Here is a 19,206-nt window from a genome sequence, read left to right as displayed (position 1 = left end):
TGGCTGTTTTTCCACGCCCTGCTTGTCCCCTGACCCAGAGTCCTCTGTCCACTCCCCTGTCGTCCTGCCTGCCTCCGGGTCCCCACTCTGCCTCTCCCAGTGGTGTTTCACACAGCCCGGGCAGAGCTGCAGCGCCCACCATTGTCACAGCGAGGGAGGAGCCCATGCGTCACCGTGGCTCCTACTCTGGGGTCCCTGGCCCTCCCTGCAGTCTCCCTACCTCACGTTTACTTCACACTGCGCCTCTCCATCCTGCAGGGTCTCCCTGCCCTCTGCACTGTGTGTTGAGGCTGGGTCTCATCCTGTGGGTCCCTCGTGTGACCCACTTCCTTCTGCTTCTCACCCTGAAGCCACGAGGTCCTCACCTACTGGACACGGAGGTCAGGGTCTCTGTTCTGTCCATGAGGAGCCCATGGGGCAGGATGCAGGCCTTGGGGGTACAGACTTGTCTTGTTTTACGGTGTTCCTGGGGTCTTAGAGCCCGCCTGCCCCTATATATGTCAGCTTGTAATAGTAAATGCCCAATAAATGTCAGCTTGTAATGGTAATGGATGTACTGCAAGAGAACCTGGGGGTTCAGAGAACTTGAAGGCAGAACAGTCTGGACGGTTAAGTAACAGCCGGGGGCTTTTGACAGCTCACTGCGTTATTTACCTCTTGCTGTGAATTGGGTCACTCTAGGACATACCGGGTCCACTGCAGCACTGGCTACTGAGTTCAAAGGGGAGGTCTCCAGCAGGGCCCCATGTGGCTGTGACCCACAGGCCAGAGTACCCAAGGTGGAGATCGCTGCCCTTGCGGGTGGGGAAGCCTAGCATGCAAGGGCACCCTCAGCAACAGTGCTGACCCCACCTCCCGACTGCGTGCCACTGGAAGATGGGGGTGCTGAGGAGGAAGTAGGAGCCCACGTGTCCCGTCCAGGATGCCCAGGACGGGTGGGCCCTGTGTCCCTGACGGGCGGCAACATGGCCCTTCCGTGTGGTGTGCTGCAGACAATGTCAGGGACCCCTAGGGCTCCACCACTGTCGCCTGCTGCTGTCCGGAATCCAGGTACCCTGCAGCTTAGCACTGAGCCGACCTGGCCCCTCGGCTCCATGTCCACTGAAGATCTCCCGTCCCAGCCAGAACCCGAGAGCCGTCTCCTGGAGCGCACAGCGGGTGTTGCCTGCTGATGGGTGTTCAGCCTGTGGGTCTCACTGGCTCCTGTGCTGCAGGCAGTGAACTGTGTTCCTGGTGCTGAGTTCCAGTCACCTAACCCCATGGCTGTTGGCATCTCCAGAATCCCGATGGAGACAAACGTTCCCTCCCATGTGACACGCAGCAGTAGACACTGAATTTACAGGCTCATGGCTGCTGCTGTGCAGACTTTCACGCAGACGGGGGATTTAAGGAGAAAGCCAGCTCCAAGGGTAGGCTCTGACCACTCAGTGGACTCCGGGCTTTTCTCAGACCCGGTGAAGAGCATGAGAAAGAGAATGACCACTCGCATCCACACGCTGGTAGCGAGTCCAGCAGCCGGGCAAGAGGACGCATGAAAGACGCCGCGCTCAGGAGGCCCAGCTGTGGACAGCCCACTGCCTTGGCGCCCACACGGGTGACCGAGATGTGGTTACGAAGTGCTGGCAAAGCACCTTCCTGCCGTCACCGGTAACGTCATGGTGGCCTGGGTCCTCACAGTAGATACAGTGACTCCGTGAATTTTCCCGCAGAGATTCCCAGGTTATCCTCTAAGGCCTGCTCTGCTACCTCTGCCTGGTTTTCCTTCCACGGTGTGCGTGGTGGTGAACGCTCTCCTGCGCTTACAGGAGCGTGCCGGCACGCCTGCACACTCACCCCACACCACCGCTGCTGAACCTGCGGAAGGAGCGTGAGCAACCCTTGCCAGCACCTTGACCCCATGAGACTGCGGTGGGGACCCTGACTTCAAAGGACGGCCCAGCTGTAGAGAACGGGCCTGGAACTGTTGTCCCTACTCGAGGAACTGGAGGGTGGAGCAGCCTCAGAGGAGGAGCCACCACTCCCAGGGCTGCAGAACTAAGTGGCAGCTGCAGCAGTGGCTTCAGGATCAAGTCCGGAAGGGCCCAGAGCCCGCACGGTACACACACAGGCGCTGACACAGGCCCGGGTGGAAGGCCCGCCAGAAACGCCTGAGAAAGGCGAGCTCGGGAGTCCTGTTTGTGTGGCAGGAACCAGGTGACTTCGCTTTGTTCCCTCTGCTACAGGCAGTTTTGACTCTGTTGTTACACAGCCTCCACAAAGAGAGGCAGGTGAGAAAGGTCCATGGGAGGCGGAGTGAAGAGGGCTTGCTGCTTAGGTGTAAGTGGCGCCCATTTCGAGAGAGAAGGCTGTTCACTGAGTGGGACTGCGGCCACACCTACGCCTGGGTGCAGATCGGTGGCAAGCATCACGTACCCGGATGTGATATTTGCGTGCCAGGGTGATACTGCTTCTCCCGCCGCGCTCCTGTTGGCAGGAAGAGCTGCTCACTCCTGTTCCTCTTCCTCCAAGGAGGGCTTGTGTTTTTGCAAAAAAGCTCATCAGTGAGCTCTGGGCCTGTAACTGCTTATTCCCCCCGGGATGCAGGGGGAGGACACAATCCTCTGAGGTAGGGAAGGGCTGGGCTGTGGCCACAACGCATCCTGGGTGAGCTACTGATGCTGTCAGGCCGCTGTGCCCCATGGTACTGTGCCTGCCCCAGCCTGTTCCCTGTGTGGGTGGACTCTGCTCTCATGCGTGGCTCCCTCTGGGGCAGGCATCCCTCCAGGATTCTGACACGCTCCGTCCTCCTGTCCCCCAGGGTGGGCAGTGCTCCCAACTCTGCTTTGCAGAAAGACACCTGGGCCAAGGTGGGTGGGAAGATCTGGAGCTGGCCAGCCCAACCCCAGTGTCCATGGAGGAAGTTACCCGTTTTAGTGCTTTGGTTTTTGTTGTCATCTTGGGTGACAGTGGCATTGTCACTACCACATCTGCTACTGTGGGCCGCACATCCTGCTGGTGTGGGGGGCGGGCAGCCTCCCAGCCGGGTTGCAGGTCCGGGGTGGATAAACACTGCCAGAAGCCTGGAAGTGAGGACAGGCGGATGCTCACGGGTGAAAGTCTGGGTCTCCCTGGGAGATGTGCGGGAAGCACACCTCACACCAGTGGTGGCTGCACAGGTGCCTGCAGCCACTGGGAGGTGGCCCGTGTGGGTGTGCCCTGCTTTGGGGTGCTGGGTGGCTTGGGTTGGGTACCTTCAGGGATGTCATCTGCTGAGGGCAGGTGAGTTGTGCTCCCTTCTCCCTGCTCTGACAGCCTCGTCTGCGAGCACTGCTGGGCCACATCCCTGGCGGCCTCTCACAGTGGCCATGGGCAGCAAATGCTGCCCCCTTCAGTGAGGGGCTGATGTGAGGCTCCATGCAAAACCTGACTTGCTCGGCTTCCCTCCTCCCACAGGCGGAACCCCCTACATTTCCACCTCATCGCCGACTCCATCGCAGAGCAGATCCTGGCCACCCTCTTCCACACCTGGATGGTGCCCGCTGTGCGTGTGGACTTCTACAATGCGGATGAGCTCAAGGTAGGGCGGCCGGGGCCTGAGGGCGGTGGGGTCCTGCCCTGGTCGGTGCCACTCCTTTCTGGGAGGCCAGCAGGCTGGCCGTGGCAGAAGTCCCGGCTCCTGGGTGAAGGTGTCCGGCGTGTAGCAGGTTGTCTGGTGTGGTCACTGCAGGCCTAACAGGACCTCTCCCAGCACGAGGCCACATTGCTGTGGGCCTCCCTGGCCGCCAAGTCTTCTAGAGAAGCTGGAGGCCTTAAGGTTCCCAGGTGTCTGAGAGTGGCCTGGGCAGGCGTCTAGAGGGTTCCCTCACTCAGGGAGTGCGTGCTGAGCTCAGGGTCTGCGGTCCAGGGCTGCAACTGGGGTATTCCCATGATGATCGCAGGACGTCTCTGGGCATCCTGTTTACTAATTAGCAGTGGTGAGATTCTAACTCCCGAGGAATTAAGAGGCTCAAGTGAAGAACGTGTGTGAGCTTGCATAAAACGCCAGGCTGAGCAAACAGCAAAGGTTTTCTCCAGAAGAACCCTGTGGTCACTCCCTCCTGCCCAGCACCTTGATTGTGTCTAGGCTGAAGCCCTGGGCTGACCACGAAGGCCTGTTTGCCCTGGCGCTGGACCCGAGTTCCACACCCACCCCTTGCCAACTTGCACATCTTCCTGTCACTTGGCGCACTGTGCCCTCTCTCTGGGTGACCCTGCTCACCTGTCATGTCCTAGGTCCTACCTGTCCTTCCTGAATCAGACATGTTTCCACCTCCTCGGAGGACATTCCTGACTTACCCAGAAATCCTTTTCCCTTGGCCATCAACTGGAGCGTCTTAAGGAGGCGGGACAGGGGACATGTCTCACTCATGTGCATTTCTGGTGCACAGTAGGTGCCTTGTAACACGTGTGGCTTGGCACAAGCAAATGCTCCTGGTAGAGAACGTGCCACTGCACCTGGGGACTTCTGCAGTCACCTCGGAAGGGACTGACTGGGCGCGGGGCTGACCTGGGCATGTTGCTCAACCCAGACCCATCAGGCCATATCCTTTCATTTCAGAGCCATCCGGCTCTAACTAGATTACAGAGATGCTGGCTTGAGCTTCGGTTTCCCATTTTCCAGGCTCCGAGGTTGATCAAGATGTTGAGAATTTAGCATTTGGGGATTGTCGTGGTAATTTGCTTGCCATTCCAATCTATTATGAGCTGAAATTGATTAACACTCTTAAAAAGGGAAAAACAAAATTTAGCAAATTGCTGCGGTAATTAAGGTGAAAGCAAGCCACTCCGTCTCCCAGGGTCTTGGCACCAACAGCGCAGGAGGAGCCACAGCTGACCTCGCGTGACGGCTGTGACTCCACTGACCCACTCTGGCCCACACCGGCCTGCACCTGTATTTAGCAAGAGCACAAAGTCCTAGCAAGACCCTGACTCAAACGAGCGAAAACAAAACACAGAACCACTGGAAAGATAGCCAGCGCCAGATCCTTGCTGCCTGCAAATTACCCAGGGGTTCCAAGCCTCGGGTGGGGACAGTGCTCACTGACAATAGAAAATCAAGTGACTGTGAAACCCCGGGGTCTCGGGGTCTCGTGGTCTCGTGAAGTGGCGGGCTTCTGGGAATTCTCAGCCCTTCAGTCACAGCTCCTCCAGAGGCTGAGGGGATCCCGGGAGCCCGGGATTCCAGACTGGGTGGGCAGCACAGTAAGACTGGTCTCCTTAGAAAGGAAAAAACAGTCACACCATAAACGGGGCCACATAGCATTTAAAATTCCTCTGCTGGGCCTCGTGGCTCATGCTTGTGATCTCTGCTACTCTGGAGACTGAGGCAGGACTGAGGCAGGAGGGTCGAAAGTTCAAGGCTAGCTTCGGGAGCTTAGTGAGACCTTGTCTCCCAATAAGTTATAGAAAGGGCAGAGTAGTGTTCGAGTACCCAGTTCTCAGTTCTTCCAAAGCGGGGTGGTCAGCTCTTCACGTGTGGTCTGTTACTCTGATGCAGTTGGGGTGGAGGCTAAGCAGGATGGGCTGCAGCTGTGTCCATTCTAGGGCACGAAGGACTTCTGCAAGCCTTTGCAGGGTACAGGGTAAGGAGGGACTGGGGCTCTGGCTGTGCCCACATCCAGCAGGTAGACCAGTTGTCCATTGTTACATAGTGGATCCTTCCATCCAAATGATGTCTCCGTGGTTTGAAGGTCAGTTATTTTCTGTCTCTTACACAGTCTGCCCAAAGGGTCGTCTCCAAGTCTTGCCCCGTAGCCTAGCCCCTCCTGCTGACCAGTCCGAGAAGACCCTTAGTATCTGCACAACTCCCTTCCGATCGGTCTCTTCTCTTCTGTCCCTGAGGCACATGGAACAGTTGCCAGAATCCAGCAGGGCTGTGGGTAAGGGAGCATCTTATAGAACAGGATTTCTCTGTAGCAATCACGGTGACAGCAGTGATGATTCATACATGATCTAGTACAACTCTGCGAGCGCCGTGGTCTGCTTGTTCCCCATCCAGCCAACTCCTGGCTTATCCAGAATCAAGGGTCATCTTCGAGAGGCGCTGCTCCTCAAGGGCATCTGGCTGCAGTCCCAGCTCAGCCCTGTCCCCTGCCATGTCCAGTCCGAGCCTGTGCAATCTTTCCCAGCACCATGGCGACCTCGCTTCCAGACTCGTTCCCCAGCCTCCCTTTGGCAGCTCTCCTACCCCATGCCTCTTGCTGGCCATCAGCAAGAGTCAGCTTGATGAGAAACGTGCCTGGCCTTCCGTGGCTTCACCGCGTCTATGCTGGAGACGGCATCCGTGCAGGTTACTTCTCGGTTCGCTCCACTCCCAGCCCTTCCTCTGCCGCGTTGCTGATTCACTCCTGCCAGCCTCGCCTCATTGCAGCTCCTGTTACAGTTCCTCCAGGATCCTGCTCATCCCAGAGGCTGAGCTTTCCCGCTTGTGTGAGGAACTAATAAATGTGTCCTGCTCCTAGACCATAAGTGCCAAGGCGACTGGGGTCATCTCTGGCTTTTGTCACCACTGTGTGCCTCATGGCTAAGGTGATGCCTACTGGGTAGAAATGTTTGCAAAATGAGTGACCCAGTGAACTCAGAGCGGGGTCCTTAGGAATGTCAAAGTGACAAGAGCTGATGCGGGAGGTCCAGGCCGTGCGTGGAGACCAAAGTTTGACAATAACCAAGGGTTATTACCACATTCCTGAACCACCCAGCCGTAGGCTTGGCTGGCCAGGCAGGTGTGTGCCAGCCTCAAGCCTGCAGTGGCATAAATCACCAGTGCCCTATGTACAGCCTGGGTCCCCTGAGCAGCCTGCGTCTGGTGAGTGAGTGCTTTTCTGTGAGGGTGCGTGGCCAGTGCCAGGAAGGGCACACACCGAGACAGCCTGTGGGCCCTGTCAGAGCCCGCAGAGGGCAGCGAAGGAACAGGCAGGTCTGTGTTTGGCAGCTGCGGCAGAAACTCGTGTGTGACGTCACCTGGGCTCACACAGCCGGCCCTCCCCAGCGGCAGCCCAGGAAGCCACTGTGCGCAGTGGTGGCTGTGGCCTTTCTCAGAGATGCTCCTGTGGACCCTTCTTCTGCCTGTTAGTGCTGGAGATAGAGGAACAGGGAAGAGACAGTTTACGGGGATCGGTGCTTGAGTAGAATTGAGCCATGGGAAGTCCACAGTGGGCTGGTAGACTTCTCTCCATTGTGACCAATTAGTGTGCATGTGCAAATGGGGTCCGCTCAGCCACCCGGCTCTGCAGCCTGCATCGCATGCACTGGTCTGCCTGGTATTTCATGGCCCCTCTATTTCCAGCCTGGACCTCCCGCGTCAGCAGACTGCCAGATGGAGGGCTGTGCTCTGAGCTGCGCTCTGAGCTGCGAAGTGAGTGACCCAGAGGAGGTCCCAGAGGAAGCTGCAGTTGGCCAGGGCCTTTGAAGGTGGCTTCGAGCTGCTGCTCACTGCGCATGATGGCCGTGCGTGGAGACCGAAGTTTGATTACCTCTGTCTCCCAGATAATTCATAAACTGAAGCGCAGAACTGGAAGACTATTTAGCTAAGATCAGACAGCTGATAAATGCCCCGGCTGAAATTTGACTTTCTCTTTCAAAGTGAAAGGGTCTAAGGTTGAGGAGTGTGTGGTTCTGGAGACGCAGATGTGGTGCAGATCCGAGGGAAAGCATAGAGGCCTGCGCTTGCCGCCACCAGGAATAAAGGTGCCCAGGCTGGTGGCATCTGAACTCAGGTTTCCTCTTTTTGGAGACCGTGGTCCTGGGTCTAGCATTAGCTGGACACTTATTTATGGAGGTTTCATGTGGATTTTGACTCTGCGTAGGCCTCAGTATGTTCATTATCCCGAGAAGGAAGCTGAGGCTGGGCGAGGTTAAATCGCCTCGATCACAGAGCTGCTGCGCTTGGATCTGAGGCTGAAACCCAACGCTGTCTGTGGCTGCTCTCCCTGGCCTTTTTCCTGTGCTGCGTTTGCCTCCCTGGAGAAAGCTGAGATGCCGATTGTAATTCTGGCTAAACAAACTTCCTCTGAGCTCCCCACGCTGTGCCTTTGGTCCCTGAAAACACATGCATTAAGCATGAACCCTCCACTTAGAGGCCCGCTGGGAGCCGAGCTTCCTGCTGCGGGTAAAAGTGACCCATTGCGAGGATGCAGCTGAGGTTTGGGGGCAGCCTGCCCCCCAGCCAAGAATCGGGCATAAATGAAATGGTCATTATCACTGTACACAGTTTGCTTCAAATCAGCAAAATATTTCTAGTTGGCTTTCAGGCAAGGCCTTGTGCATCTCACAGCCTTTCATCCTGCCCCAGTTGGCCCAGACAGTCACCCCCAAGTCTCGACTAGGGTGCAGACGATCCGGAGCTCATGAAGGGAAGCTGCTGCCACCACTGAGGCTGTTTCATGCTTCACCCGGGTGGTGGGGAGCCCTAATTTATCTCTTGTTCTCTTAGACCTGGTGGCTGCTTGTTACACACATCAGAAGAGCAGACAGTGGGATTCAGGGCTGTGCTTACAGGAAACATTGGCGGCTGACTCAGAGAATTGGCTTCCCGCGCGCCCTTAATTGCCGTGTGCCAGGCCCTGCGGAGTGCGCAGAGGGCTCTCCTGGGAGCTGTGACCCCTGCCCTGCTGACTCCCAGGGCCTCTGTCTGTCACTGTGCTCTCTGGAGGGAGAGCAAACTCCACTTCCTGCCCACGGCCTGGGAGGGGAGCCCCCGGAGCCTGGGCCTTCAGCTGGGGCAAACGGACTCACCGTATCTCAGGGCTGACAGGACGCCTCGTCCTTATAGCACTGCAGTACACGTGGGGCCTCGAGGGCCACTCTGGTGTGTCAGAGATGACTCCCTCCAAAAACGGGCCAGGGTTTCCTGAGGCCAGGCCTGGGGTACAGTTGCATTTCCAAACCTGACCATGGACGAGCTTCAGATGCTGTGAGAAGATGCCCATGTGATGGGCAGAACCAGGGCCACCTGAACACATCGGGAAGACCCGATTGCTTAGTGCCTGCTCAGGAGCAAGAAGAGAGATGTAGGGCTGGTCACCAGAGCAGCAGGCAGGGCTTAGCCAGCTGTCCCACTGCATGCTCGAGCCCCCTCACTGTAGGTAACTCACAGCAGTTAAGTGACATCGGGATCAGGAAGCATATGCTTGGTACACGAGAGCCCTGCCGCAGAGTCCGCTTCCTTACCTCTCCTTCCCACGTCTGCCTGCCACGGGCAGCAGGTCTCCACTCGCCGTCATCTGATGTAGGTTTTCAGCGTCACAGTGGTTTAGAAGTAGGAACCGTACTTCACATCTGGAAGCTTCGTTTTGCCAGGCTGTTGATGTGTGCTACTGGGGCAGCATGGAAAACTCCAGCTCCTCGTCAGCCCTGCAGCCATATGGTCACATTGGTCATTTTCCTGTCTCTGGGACAAATACTGAACACGTGCAGCTTGAAGAAGGGAAGCTCTTTGCAGGGCACTGCTTTGCACAGTTCAGTCCATGAGACCCTGGCTGGAGAGAGCACAGTGGGAGGAGCTGGCCAAGGCTCCAGCCACGGTGGTCAGGAAGCGACAGGAGGAAGGAGCCAGGCTGAGAGAACACCCTTCGAGGTCCCACCTCAAGTGTCCCACCTCCGAACAGCACATTCAGCTATGAACTCATCCAGGGTGATCTGGCTGGTGGTCATCCTACTCTGTGATCCAGGTGCCTTCCAAAAGCCAGACACTTCTGAATACAGGACACTTTAAGGGAACATTTTAGATGACATTCTGCTTTTGGGCCCCCAAAAGCACCTGTTTGTTTCAGTATGAAGAATGCTTTTAGTTCATCTGTAGGGGTCACAAAGACTTAACAGTCCCAACACTGCCGACAAATCCAAATCCAGAGTCTCCCTGAGACCCAAGGCAAGCTCTTAGCTGGGAGCCTGTAAAAATGAAAACCATAGTTAAAGGTGTCCAAGGTACAACTGCACAAGCTAAACATTCCTGTTCCAAACGGGAAGTAGAGAAAGAAATTGGACCAAAGCAAGACCAGAAGCCACCAGGACAAACCTGTAGCTCCGCGTATAGCACCTGGGCCATCTGATGTTGACATGCGGACTCCCTGCCCCTTTACCTTGGCCATTGGCCTGCTCTAGGCTGGGGTCTGCTCGCTTCCTCGGCAGACATTGCATGTTCCTGGCACCTCCAGGTTCCTGGGCTCTCCATTCACCTTTGGCTTCAGTTTTCAGCTTTACGTGTCACATTCTTTTGGGCTCTTGTCAGGGACTGTGACCCTGTCAGCCCACATTTTCCGGTTCTGTGGCTTTTCACTGAAACCTAGTGGAAATGTTGTGACCCCATAGTTCTTATATTGTGCATACCTGAAAAAGCCAGCACCACATCGGTGGCACCAAGTTCTGCCTCCAGCTGGAGCAGCACCTTGGAATGTGGCTCCTGCAGCCTTTGAGTGCCTGGACTGCTGAAACTGGGGGTGCGCTTCCCCTGGCAGCCCTGAGTGATCAGAACATCCTGGGTCCTTCCTCTTTAAGCAAAGTCTTAAAGCAGTTCATCCTTTTACACCCTTGAGCCTTGCATGAGTGCAGTGCAGCCAATGCCCAAGACACCTTCCTATTGCGTCTTCCCCCTGCATCTCAGTGCAAACTGTCTGCTGCTTAATGGTGCTGATGTGTCCAGCAGCTACATTCACTGTGGCCCCAGGTGTGTCCTTACTATTCATGCTTCCTTTCTGCAAATACTGTGAGTCTTTTAAATTATTCATCCTTTTTTTGTGATCGTCACTGAAGTTCTGTCTAAATGCACCAGCAGTATCCATGCTACAACCTCAATGTTGGGAATTTCCTCCTCCAGATCAGTTTGTCCATCACCTTAAAAGTTAGTTTTACAGTAACTCTTAGGACATGTGCAAGGCTCTTATAAAGTCTTTTTTGCCATCTGAAATCTCATGAGCCTCACTTTTACTGTCTGTCTTTCTCTCAGAGTTCTGGTCTTCTGAGCACCAGTCAGAATTATCTGTTAAGCTCTGCTTATAACTCTCTAGCCTTCATACAGCCCAGTTCTCCAAGCTTCCAAATTCTTCTTGCAAACCATTTCCAAAGGCTTCAGAACCACATAGGCAGTACGGCCTCCATAGTGAACCAATTCCTGGTACCAATTATCTGTGTTAGGTGCTTTCTCATCACGGGACAAAATACCTGATACTTGAAACTGACCTAAATGCAGAAAATGCCTGGCATGAGAAAGCTGCTGACATGATGGTGCCCAAGAAATGAGAGAGCAAAGGAACCAGCTAGAAAGAATCTACCCTCTAGACACACCCCTAGTGTCCTGTCTCCTTCAGCCAAGCCCCACCTCTGCATCACCATTCAGCTTTGAACTAATCACTGGCTCAATCCACTGGTCACTGTAATGTCCTCATGATCTATTCACCTTCCAAAAACCCAGTGTCTAATGACTTGGGACTTGAGGGGAAATTTTACACCTAAGCCCCAGTGAAGGTAAACCACAGCACTCTGTAGCGTGCTGTCCTTGGCTGACTTCAGGAGGTTAGATCCATTAAACGTTTTGACTCACTATATTTTCTACTCGCAGTGGATTTTTAAGATCATGTACCTATTGTAAGCCAAGGAGCACCTAGACTTTAAAGTGGCTGTGACTAACGTCTTAAGTCTGCTCTACTCCCCCTCTGCCACTGTCCTCCACATGGGGGGATTGTTCGCCACTATTTCCAGGTGTGGAAACCTCAGACTCTTGAGCGGCACTGTCTGTACTGTATAACGGCACATCAGCTGTTCATTTTAAGGTTTTTGTGCACAAATTTTCAAAAGTGAAATTGAAACAAATACAGCAAAATTTAATAATCCCTTTATTTAATTTTATATATTGAAAAATACTACTTCAAGATGGTACATTAAGTCTTATTTCTTCTTTAAATTAAATTTCCCTTTAACTGATATGTAAAATATACTGGTGACACCTGGTAGTGGGTTCCATGTGATGTTTCAGTACATGCATCTATTGTGTAGTCAGGTTCACACACATCCATCTCCTTGGTTATCTCTACTTTATGGCAAAGACATTTGAAGTCCTGCCTTCGGTAGTTTTGATATGCCATGTACTGTTGTTAACTGTAGTCACCGTACTGTGCCACCCACACCAGCAATTGCTACTCCTGTGGAACCATAACTTAGTTCCCGTTGACTAACCTTTCTCCTCCTTGTCTTAGTTACTTTCATGTTGCTAGGACAAAACATGTGACTCTTGCAAGTTAAAGGAGGAAAGGTTTATTTTGGCTCACAGTGTGCAGTTTTAGTCCATAATTGCTTGGGTCCAAGGGACCTCACAGAGGAGAAACAGTCCATGGCATGTCAGGCAAGAAACAGAGCAGTGATCAGGGAGAAGGAGGGACACAGGCAGGTACATGTGCCCCTCCGGCCAGCCGTGGTGACCCACCTCTTCCCACCAGGCCTTGCTTCCCAGCATCACACCTACTATCAGCCATCAATGCAGTAATCCAGTATTACACATCCATAATCCAGTCACTCCAGGGCCCTACCCAAGCACATGAGGCTTGGGGGGACATCTAGATAAAAGCCCTCGCACCCCCACTCTCTGAACTGCTCTCTTACTCTGTGAGATCAACATCATATGGTGCTTGACTTTCTGGGCCTAGCTTACTTCATTTAATTAAAATAATGATCTCCATTTCCATCCATGGTGTTGCAAATGACATGCCTCTGTGATGTTTGTGACTGAATAAGACTTCCTGTGTCTGTGCATCAATTTTCTTTATCCATGCATCTGTTGATGGGCACAGACTTTGCTGTTTCTCAGCTCTTGTGGGTGATGCTACAGTAAACGCACTGAGGCACTTCCTGGATACACACCAAGGAGCAGACCTGACGGATCCTAAGGCGGTTCTGGTTTCTGCTTTCCGAGGAACCCCGTCCTCTTTTCCACAGCGGCATATGGATTTATGCTCCCACACGGCATGCAGGGCTTGCCTGTCCCTCAGCCCTTCCCAGCACGTTTTATCTTCTGTCTTTTTGATAGCAGTAGCTCTTTCTGGTGAGAGGTGATATAGCTCGCTGTGGTTCTGATTTGCATCTCTCTGATATTTGGCATTTTTCATGCACTTGTTCTTTGAGAATTGGTATCTTTTAGGTCTGTTGCCCATTTTTAAGCAGTTGCTGTCTGCTCATCCTTTCCTGTTGTGGTTTTGGAATTCCTCGTATGTCATGAATATTAAGCCTGGCCAGACGTGTTCTTTGCAAATCTTTCCTCCTGTTCTGCAGGTTGTGTCTTCATTCTGACAACTGTTCCTTTGCTATGCAGAAGCTTTTGAGTCAGATAAAACTCCACTTTCTGGATTACTTTTGTTTACTAGGGGTGAGGGTTGCCCATTCCCCGTCCCGTTGTGTTTTGTTTTTGTTTCTGTTATTTTCTTTATGCCCTTAATCCATTTTGAGTTGATCATCGTAACTGATGAGAGACAGGGTTCCAGTTTCCTTCTGCAGATGGCTGCCAAGTTTCCCCAGCAGTGTTTGTTGGAAAGGCTGTCCTTTGTGTGTTGTGTGTTCTCTGCTGCCCGTACATACATGGATTTGCTTCTTGGTGCATCCATTGGTCCATGTTTTTATGACAGTACCATGCTAGTTTCATCACTAGTGTCTCATGTGGTTTTTTTATTTTAATTTTTATTTATTTATTTATTTTTTAATCAGTACTGGGGGTTGAACTCATGACTGCCTGCTTGCAAGGCAGGTGCTTATGTCACTGAGCTAAATCCCCAGCCCCATCTTATGTGTTTTTAAAAAAAAAAAAAATTAGATACTTTGCACTTTTTTTCATACTATAACAAATTCTCAAATTCTGGTATATATTTACAAATTTGTTTGGATGTGACATAGTTCAGGTGCTCGCTGGCCACAGTTGGTTAGTGGCCATAGACAAGGCCATAGGCAAGGTCTTCTGACACCACGCTGTGATACAAAGGCAAACTGGAGAGAACTATTATCTTAGAGGAGGAAAAATCCTGCCTCAGCTTTCTCTAGAATGATGCATCCAAACAAATGCCTGCAGAACTTTGAGCAAAATGGGCAGAGACCCAAGAATGACAACCAAGTAACTCTCACGTAGAGAACCAACATAAAATTAAAAACAAACAAACAAACACCCAGCATGCTCTTCAGGAACTCAGAAAATGCACACCAATCTGTACTTCCTGAAGAAACCATCCCCGTCATTTATCAGCCCCCGAAAAATCATCACAAAGATATCCAGGCATGCAGGACTTGTAAAGGGCTGGGCAGTCTGCACCGAGACAAGCTACACCTATAGTGATATCCATGTAATTGTTTTAAGTCAGTTGCCAAGCTCAGTGCAAGGGTAAAGCATTTGTCTTGAAAATACATACAAGTAACCAGCTGGTCACAGTCATTTTAAACACCCTGTGGGGAAAAAAATAAAACGCCCTGGGGAGCATAGATTGAGTTTCCAGCTGCAAAATTTCTCATTTTAAAAAGTAAAACTCTTGTATTTTTTAGGTTAAATTGCATGACGTTTTTAACACTTCATATTGTTCATGCTGAGAATTAAAGGTAAGGTCTCTGCACAGCTCAGCTATGTGACCACTGGAGAAGCTACTATTTTTTTTAAAAGCAAGATTTACATTTATTAAAGGTGGGGAAGGAAACATGCTCTGCAGTAAGTGTGAGCCAGTTAATCGTAGGAAAAGAAGTTCACTCTGCAGGGTGAGAGCTGACAACTGTGAAGGAGAGCGCGTGGCCAGAGCTCAGTGGCCGCCATCTTCTCTGTCCCTGGCTCCTGAGGCTGGCAGCAGGCCTAGGCTGTCCTGTGAGAGTCTTGCTCAGTCATAGTGAGAAGAATTGGAGAGAGCACTTCCTGTTTGGTTCCAGGTGCTGGGCTGGAGCATGTGTCTCCTGGTCGCAGTGATTGACAGGCCCCACACCCAATCAGCTGGCCGCTTGGCAATCTCCTGCCCTGTTTCCCCCAAGAGACCGAGGTCTTCAAAATTCTTTATGAGGTTCTTAGGTAGTGGAGGGCTCCGTCTTCACGTAACCGTCTTCTGCCGAAAGGGCTGTAGACCCTGCCTACTAGAGAGTGTGTGTGCTCCCAGGAGCTTGGGATGGTGTGGCTGGGGGCCGGCCTGAAACTCAGAAGGCAGTGAGGAAAGTGTCCATACGTGAGCGCCTGTTTGATGGGAGAAAACTTGGTGAATTTGTCACAGGAACTTGACCAGAGGGTTGAGGACACAGAAGCTAAACAGGAGCGGGGCAGATTTCCACCTTCCTGTGGAGGAGAAAGTGCGGCAGAGGAGTGTTAGGTATGTCACCCCGAACCTGAGAGGCACAGCCATAGCAAGATTACCCACGAGGTGACCTCACTAAACTGGAGTCTAGTGTAGGTGCCTGTTTAAACTGTGGCGAATTGGGGGTGCTCAGGCACTCTGCTTGGGTACACTTGGAGCAGAACTGCAGTCTTGCTTTTTATTTATTTATTTATTTATTTAGTCTATTTTTTGAGACAAGGTCTCACTATGCAGTTCAGGCTGGCCTTGAGCTCACTTTGTAGCCCAGGCTGGTCTTGAACGCGCAATGATCTTCCCACCTCAGCCTCCCGAGTGCTGGGATTACAGGCGTGAGCCACCACGCCCAGCTAGTCTTGATTTTTAAAGATGGGCCTTCCAGAGACTCACAGGAGCAGCTTTCTCCTTCTGGGTGGTGGTGTTCTGCAGACGGCTTGGGTGCAGCAGGGTGTGTCCTCTCCTCTGTCCAGTTTCTAACAGAGGCGGGTCCTGAGATCGCCAGAGTCATTGGAACAGTGTGTCAGGCTGCGTAGATGTGTTGCACAGCCACTGTTAGCCCTTGACCTGTGAAAAGCTGAGTGGGCATTTCCCATGTATAGTTTTTACAGTTATTACCACAGCCCCTGAGGAAGGCCCAGTGCTTCCTCGGGGCCGGGGGTGCAGCTGGGGATTCGGAGGGGTTGCCGGACCACCTTTCTTGTCTCTTCATTGGCGTTTTGATTTTTCAAAGAGGTTTCACACACGTCTTTTTGGTGTCCCTTGCAGTGAATGACAGGGACCTGCCAGGGAAGACTGTGTACAGTTTTACTCGTACATCTCGTAGTAAGGGAGCGGGGCTCTCTGGGACAATTAAACCCTCATGGATGAGCTTTTCACCTTCGCACTGACATGTCAAAGCAGTGCAAAGGAACTCCGACGAGGGCTCCGCAGACCCCAACTGCGGCTACTGATCTCAAGGCTCGTTTTCCAGAGAAGAGAGTTAACAGAGTCCACGAGGAATGGAGTTTGCTTATTCATGATGGCCAGGGTCACCCAGGGGTTCCTGTGGCACGTGGAGATGTCTGTGGACAGGGCCACTGCAGGTTGCCGTGGTCCCTTCTGACATTTTATTCAGGGCAGGCGCTAAGGGTCGGGACTGGCCTCACCCGTCTCGTAGCAGGGACAGTCACAGCTCCAGGGCCGCGAGTCTGGCACACTGACTGACTGACGCGTGGAGCGGGTCTCTGGCAGTGGCTCAGTACAGGCGTGTGCCCAGGGAGCAGTTGTCCTGCGGCCTCGGTTGGCCTTGGGTTTTCACTTGGGTGATGCGGGTCTGCTGAAAGCATTCTCATGAGACGCTGTCCTTTTGCGTAGTCCGTTTCCGTTTATCCTCATCTGGATTATGGCTGCTGAACACAGAAAAGGTTGTGTCCACCAGCTGGGTTAGATGGGTCTGGGGTACAGCAAGTGACCAAGACACATGGGACATGTTACCACGCTAGGTGGGGAGTGAGGGCTGAAGTCTGAAATCTGTCAGGATCCTTTAAAAATGCTGGGTCTGTCTGGGACACTACCCTCTGGTGGAGTTACTCAGCACCTACTGGCCTAAAGATTAAATACCATAGTTCAGGGCCCTTCTCAGACATAAAGGCCGTAAAAGCCTGAGCATAGGCAGCTGCATACTGCGTTCCTTGCTTTTTGCAGAGAAGCTCTAACTGAAGAGTAGTGTAAGGCAGACTGCCTTCCAGGCCCGTCTCTCTCCTCCTAGTTCCTCCTGATGGCGAGGTCCCTGGGATCCACCGGGTGTCTCCCGTGGGGCATCTGGGTCCTGTTGACTCCTCAGAGAGAACGGTGGTGCCTGTTTTCCCTTCCTTAGAATCAGGGGGAGCCTCTCAGGCCTGCCTGAACCCCACCTCCATAAGCTGCAAAGAGATGGGCCGAGCCTTCCGGGAACTTCTTCGCCCCTTGAGAAGCTGAGAAGTACGATCCCTTCCGTATCCCAGTACTGAAGACCTTCCGACTACATTGAAGGCAGCAGACTGGAAACCTGTCTGTGTGTACAAGGGTCACTCTACACTGCACACTCAAAGCTAGTAAGTTGCCCTGTACTGGCGGTTCCCTTGGTTTTCTCAGGCCCTCGGCCCTTACTGTTTTTAAATTACTCGAATTTCTGTGAGAAGAACCAGCAGGCCACCTACCCTGATGCAGAAGAGAAGCGCGCAGGCCGTCTGTATGTTTCCAAAAACAGAGGCTTGCCGAAGGCTGAGGTCAGCTGAAAACAAAATGGCCAGCAAACGTGGCAGATCTGTGCGGCTGACCAGTAGGATGACCACAACCTGGCCGCCCAACCAGCAGCAAGGCGGACTAAGCCCAGGTCAGAGCCGTGACTCCCCAGAGTCCCAGGGAGACAAGGCGGCTAGCGGACAGGCACAGGGGAGACTGTGAACTCCAGCAGGCTGTCCAAAGAGTGGGAAACCCGGGCAAGTATCAGGGAGAACACGAATGAGAGAGAACAAAACGCACACTAAACCCGGCTGTGCACGCGGAACCTGAGTCCGTCCCGAGAAAGCTGAAACAGGCCCTTTGGCGGCGCTTGACAGATGGACGGACATCCAAAACTGGGGGGAAGGAAGTAAAACAGAAGAGAGAAACTTGACGCAGACCTGTGGGCCTTTCTTATCAGCCAGGGAAAACAGAGGCCGTGTGCTTCTGTCACATGTTGGAGACACACTAGGAGACTCCTCGGAGCCACAGCAAGACTCCTGGTTTCCCTGCTCCCTTTAGTCTTCCTCCCCCCCTCACTCCCTGCCTCTCCCAACAGCCAACAGCAGCCCCCGACAGGCCATCCTGGCGGAGAGGGACCAGAAGGAGGCTGGGGCTTCCCTGTGGGAGAGAGCTGGAGAAAAACCACACCAGTCCTCTGTGTGGGTCGTAGATTTCAGAGAGGAGGAGGGATAAACTGTGCCTGACTTCACCAAAATACGCTACAGAGTTCTGGGGTACTGAGACTCCTTCTAGGGATTCTTTCTAGGTTCTTACCTTGAGCAGAAAATTGGGCAAAACAAATGCAAAAGGTAGCAGAGCATAAGCCTTATTAAAGGTAGGGAAAGAAACACTCTGCAGAGCTTGTGTGGGTCAGTTCACAGTAGACAAGCATACCATGCAGGGTGGGTCAGAGCACTGGAAAGGGAGCGCGGCTGTCGTCCTTTGGAAGTTATAAATGGGATTGGAACTGAGTTATTGAAGATGGTTGTTGCTAATGAAACAGAGTCCCTAGTGAATAGGAAATAGACAATGGAAAAAAACAAAATGTCACTGCAAATTTGGGTATCTGTGTTGGTGCATTAGTCAGCTTTGTCACTGTGAAGGTGCAGTAACCAACATCCATAACTTACAGGAAGGCATAACTTACTTTGGCCCCGAGGCTTTAAGGGATTCAGTCTATGGTCCCAGGGCTTTAAGGCTCTAAGCGCCTCAGTCCATGGTCCCAAGGCAGACACATAACAGAAGGCATCCGGGAGCAAAGATGCTTAGCTCCGGGCAGGTAGGAAACAGCAGTGAAAGGGTGCTGACCCACCAGAGAGGAAGGAGTGAGGGACTGACCCCAAGGGCAGCCTCCATGACCACCCGGAAATAGCTCCTCTGTACTTTACTGATCTCCCAAGCCAGGAAAGTTGGCACCGTTAAGCTTAATGAACACCATGGGGAAACCAACAACCTTGACCATCACTTTACATCGTAACCTGTTTCTCTGGTAAGAAGTTTTAAACAGGCAGGACAAACCCTGGCAGGATGATGTAAGATGCACGGGGTGAGGGTAGGGTGTACCACATCTTGTGTATGGTAGATATAAAGACTTTCCATATTGTTAAAGACAACCTCAAAAACACAGTTGATACCAGAGAATACCAAGCATCAC

The 19,206-nt window shown here is 52.7% G+C and overlaps 1 protein-coding gene across 3 annotated transcripts in view; it reads left to right on the top strand.

The window, feature by feature from the left end:
• Positions 1-19,206, top strand: part of Large1 (LARGE xylosyl- and glucuronyltransferase 1) — a 324,947-nt gene that overhangs the window by 160,364 nt on the left and 145,377 nt on the right. For all 3 annotated transcript variants that reach the window (XM_063255551.1, XM_003462316.4, XM_013143002.3), the window contains exon 5: positions 3,433-3,556. In XM_063255551.1, coding sequence (XP_063111621.1) covers positions 3,433-3,556 — 124 coding nt within the window. The remainder of the gene's footprint in view (positions 1-3,432; positions 3,557-19,206) is intronic.

Source organism: Cavia porcellus, unplaced genomic scaffold (assembly GCF_034190915.1).
Source record: "Cavia porcellus strain 051 isolate PalLab524CR breed Dunkin Hartley unplaced genomic scaffold, mCavPor4.1 scaffold_8, whole genome shotgun sequence".
Lineage (NCBI taxonomy): Eukaryota > Metazoa > Chordata > Mammalia > Rodentia > Caviidae > Cavia > Cavia porcellus.
The sequence above is the reverse complement of the archived record's forward strand: the minus strand, read 5'-3'. Positions and strand labels throughout refer to the sequence as shown.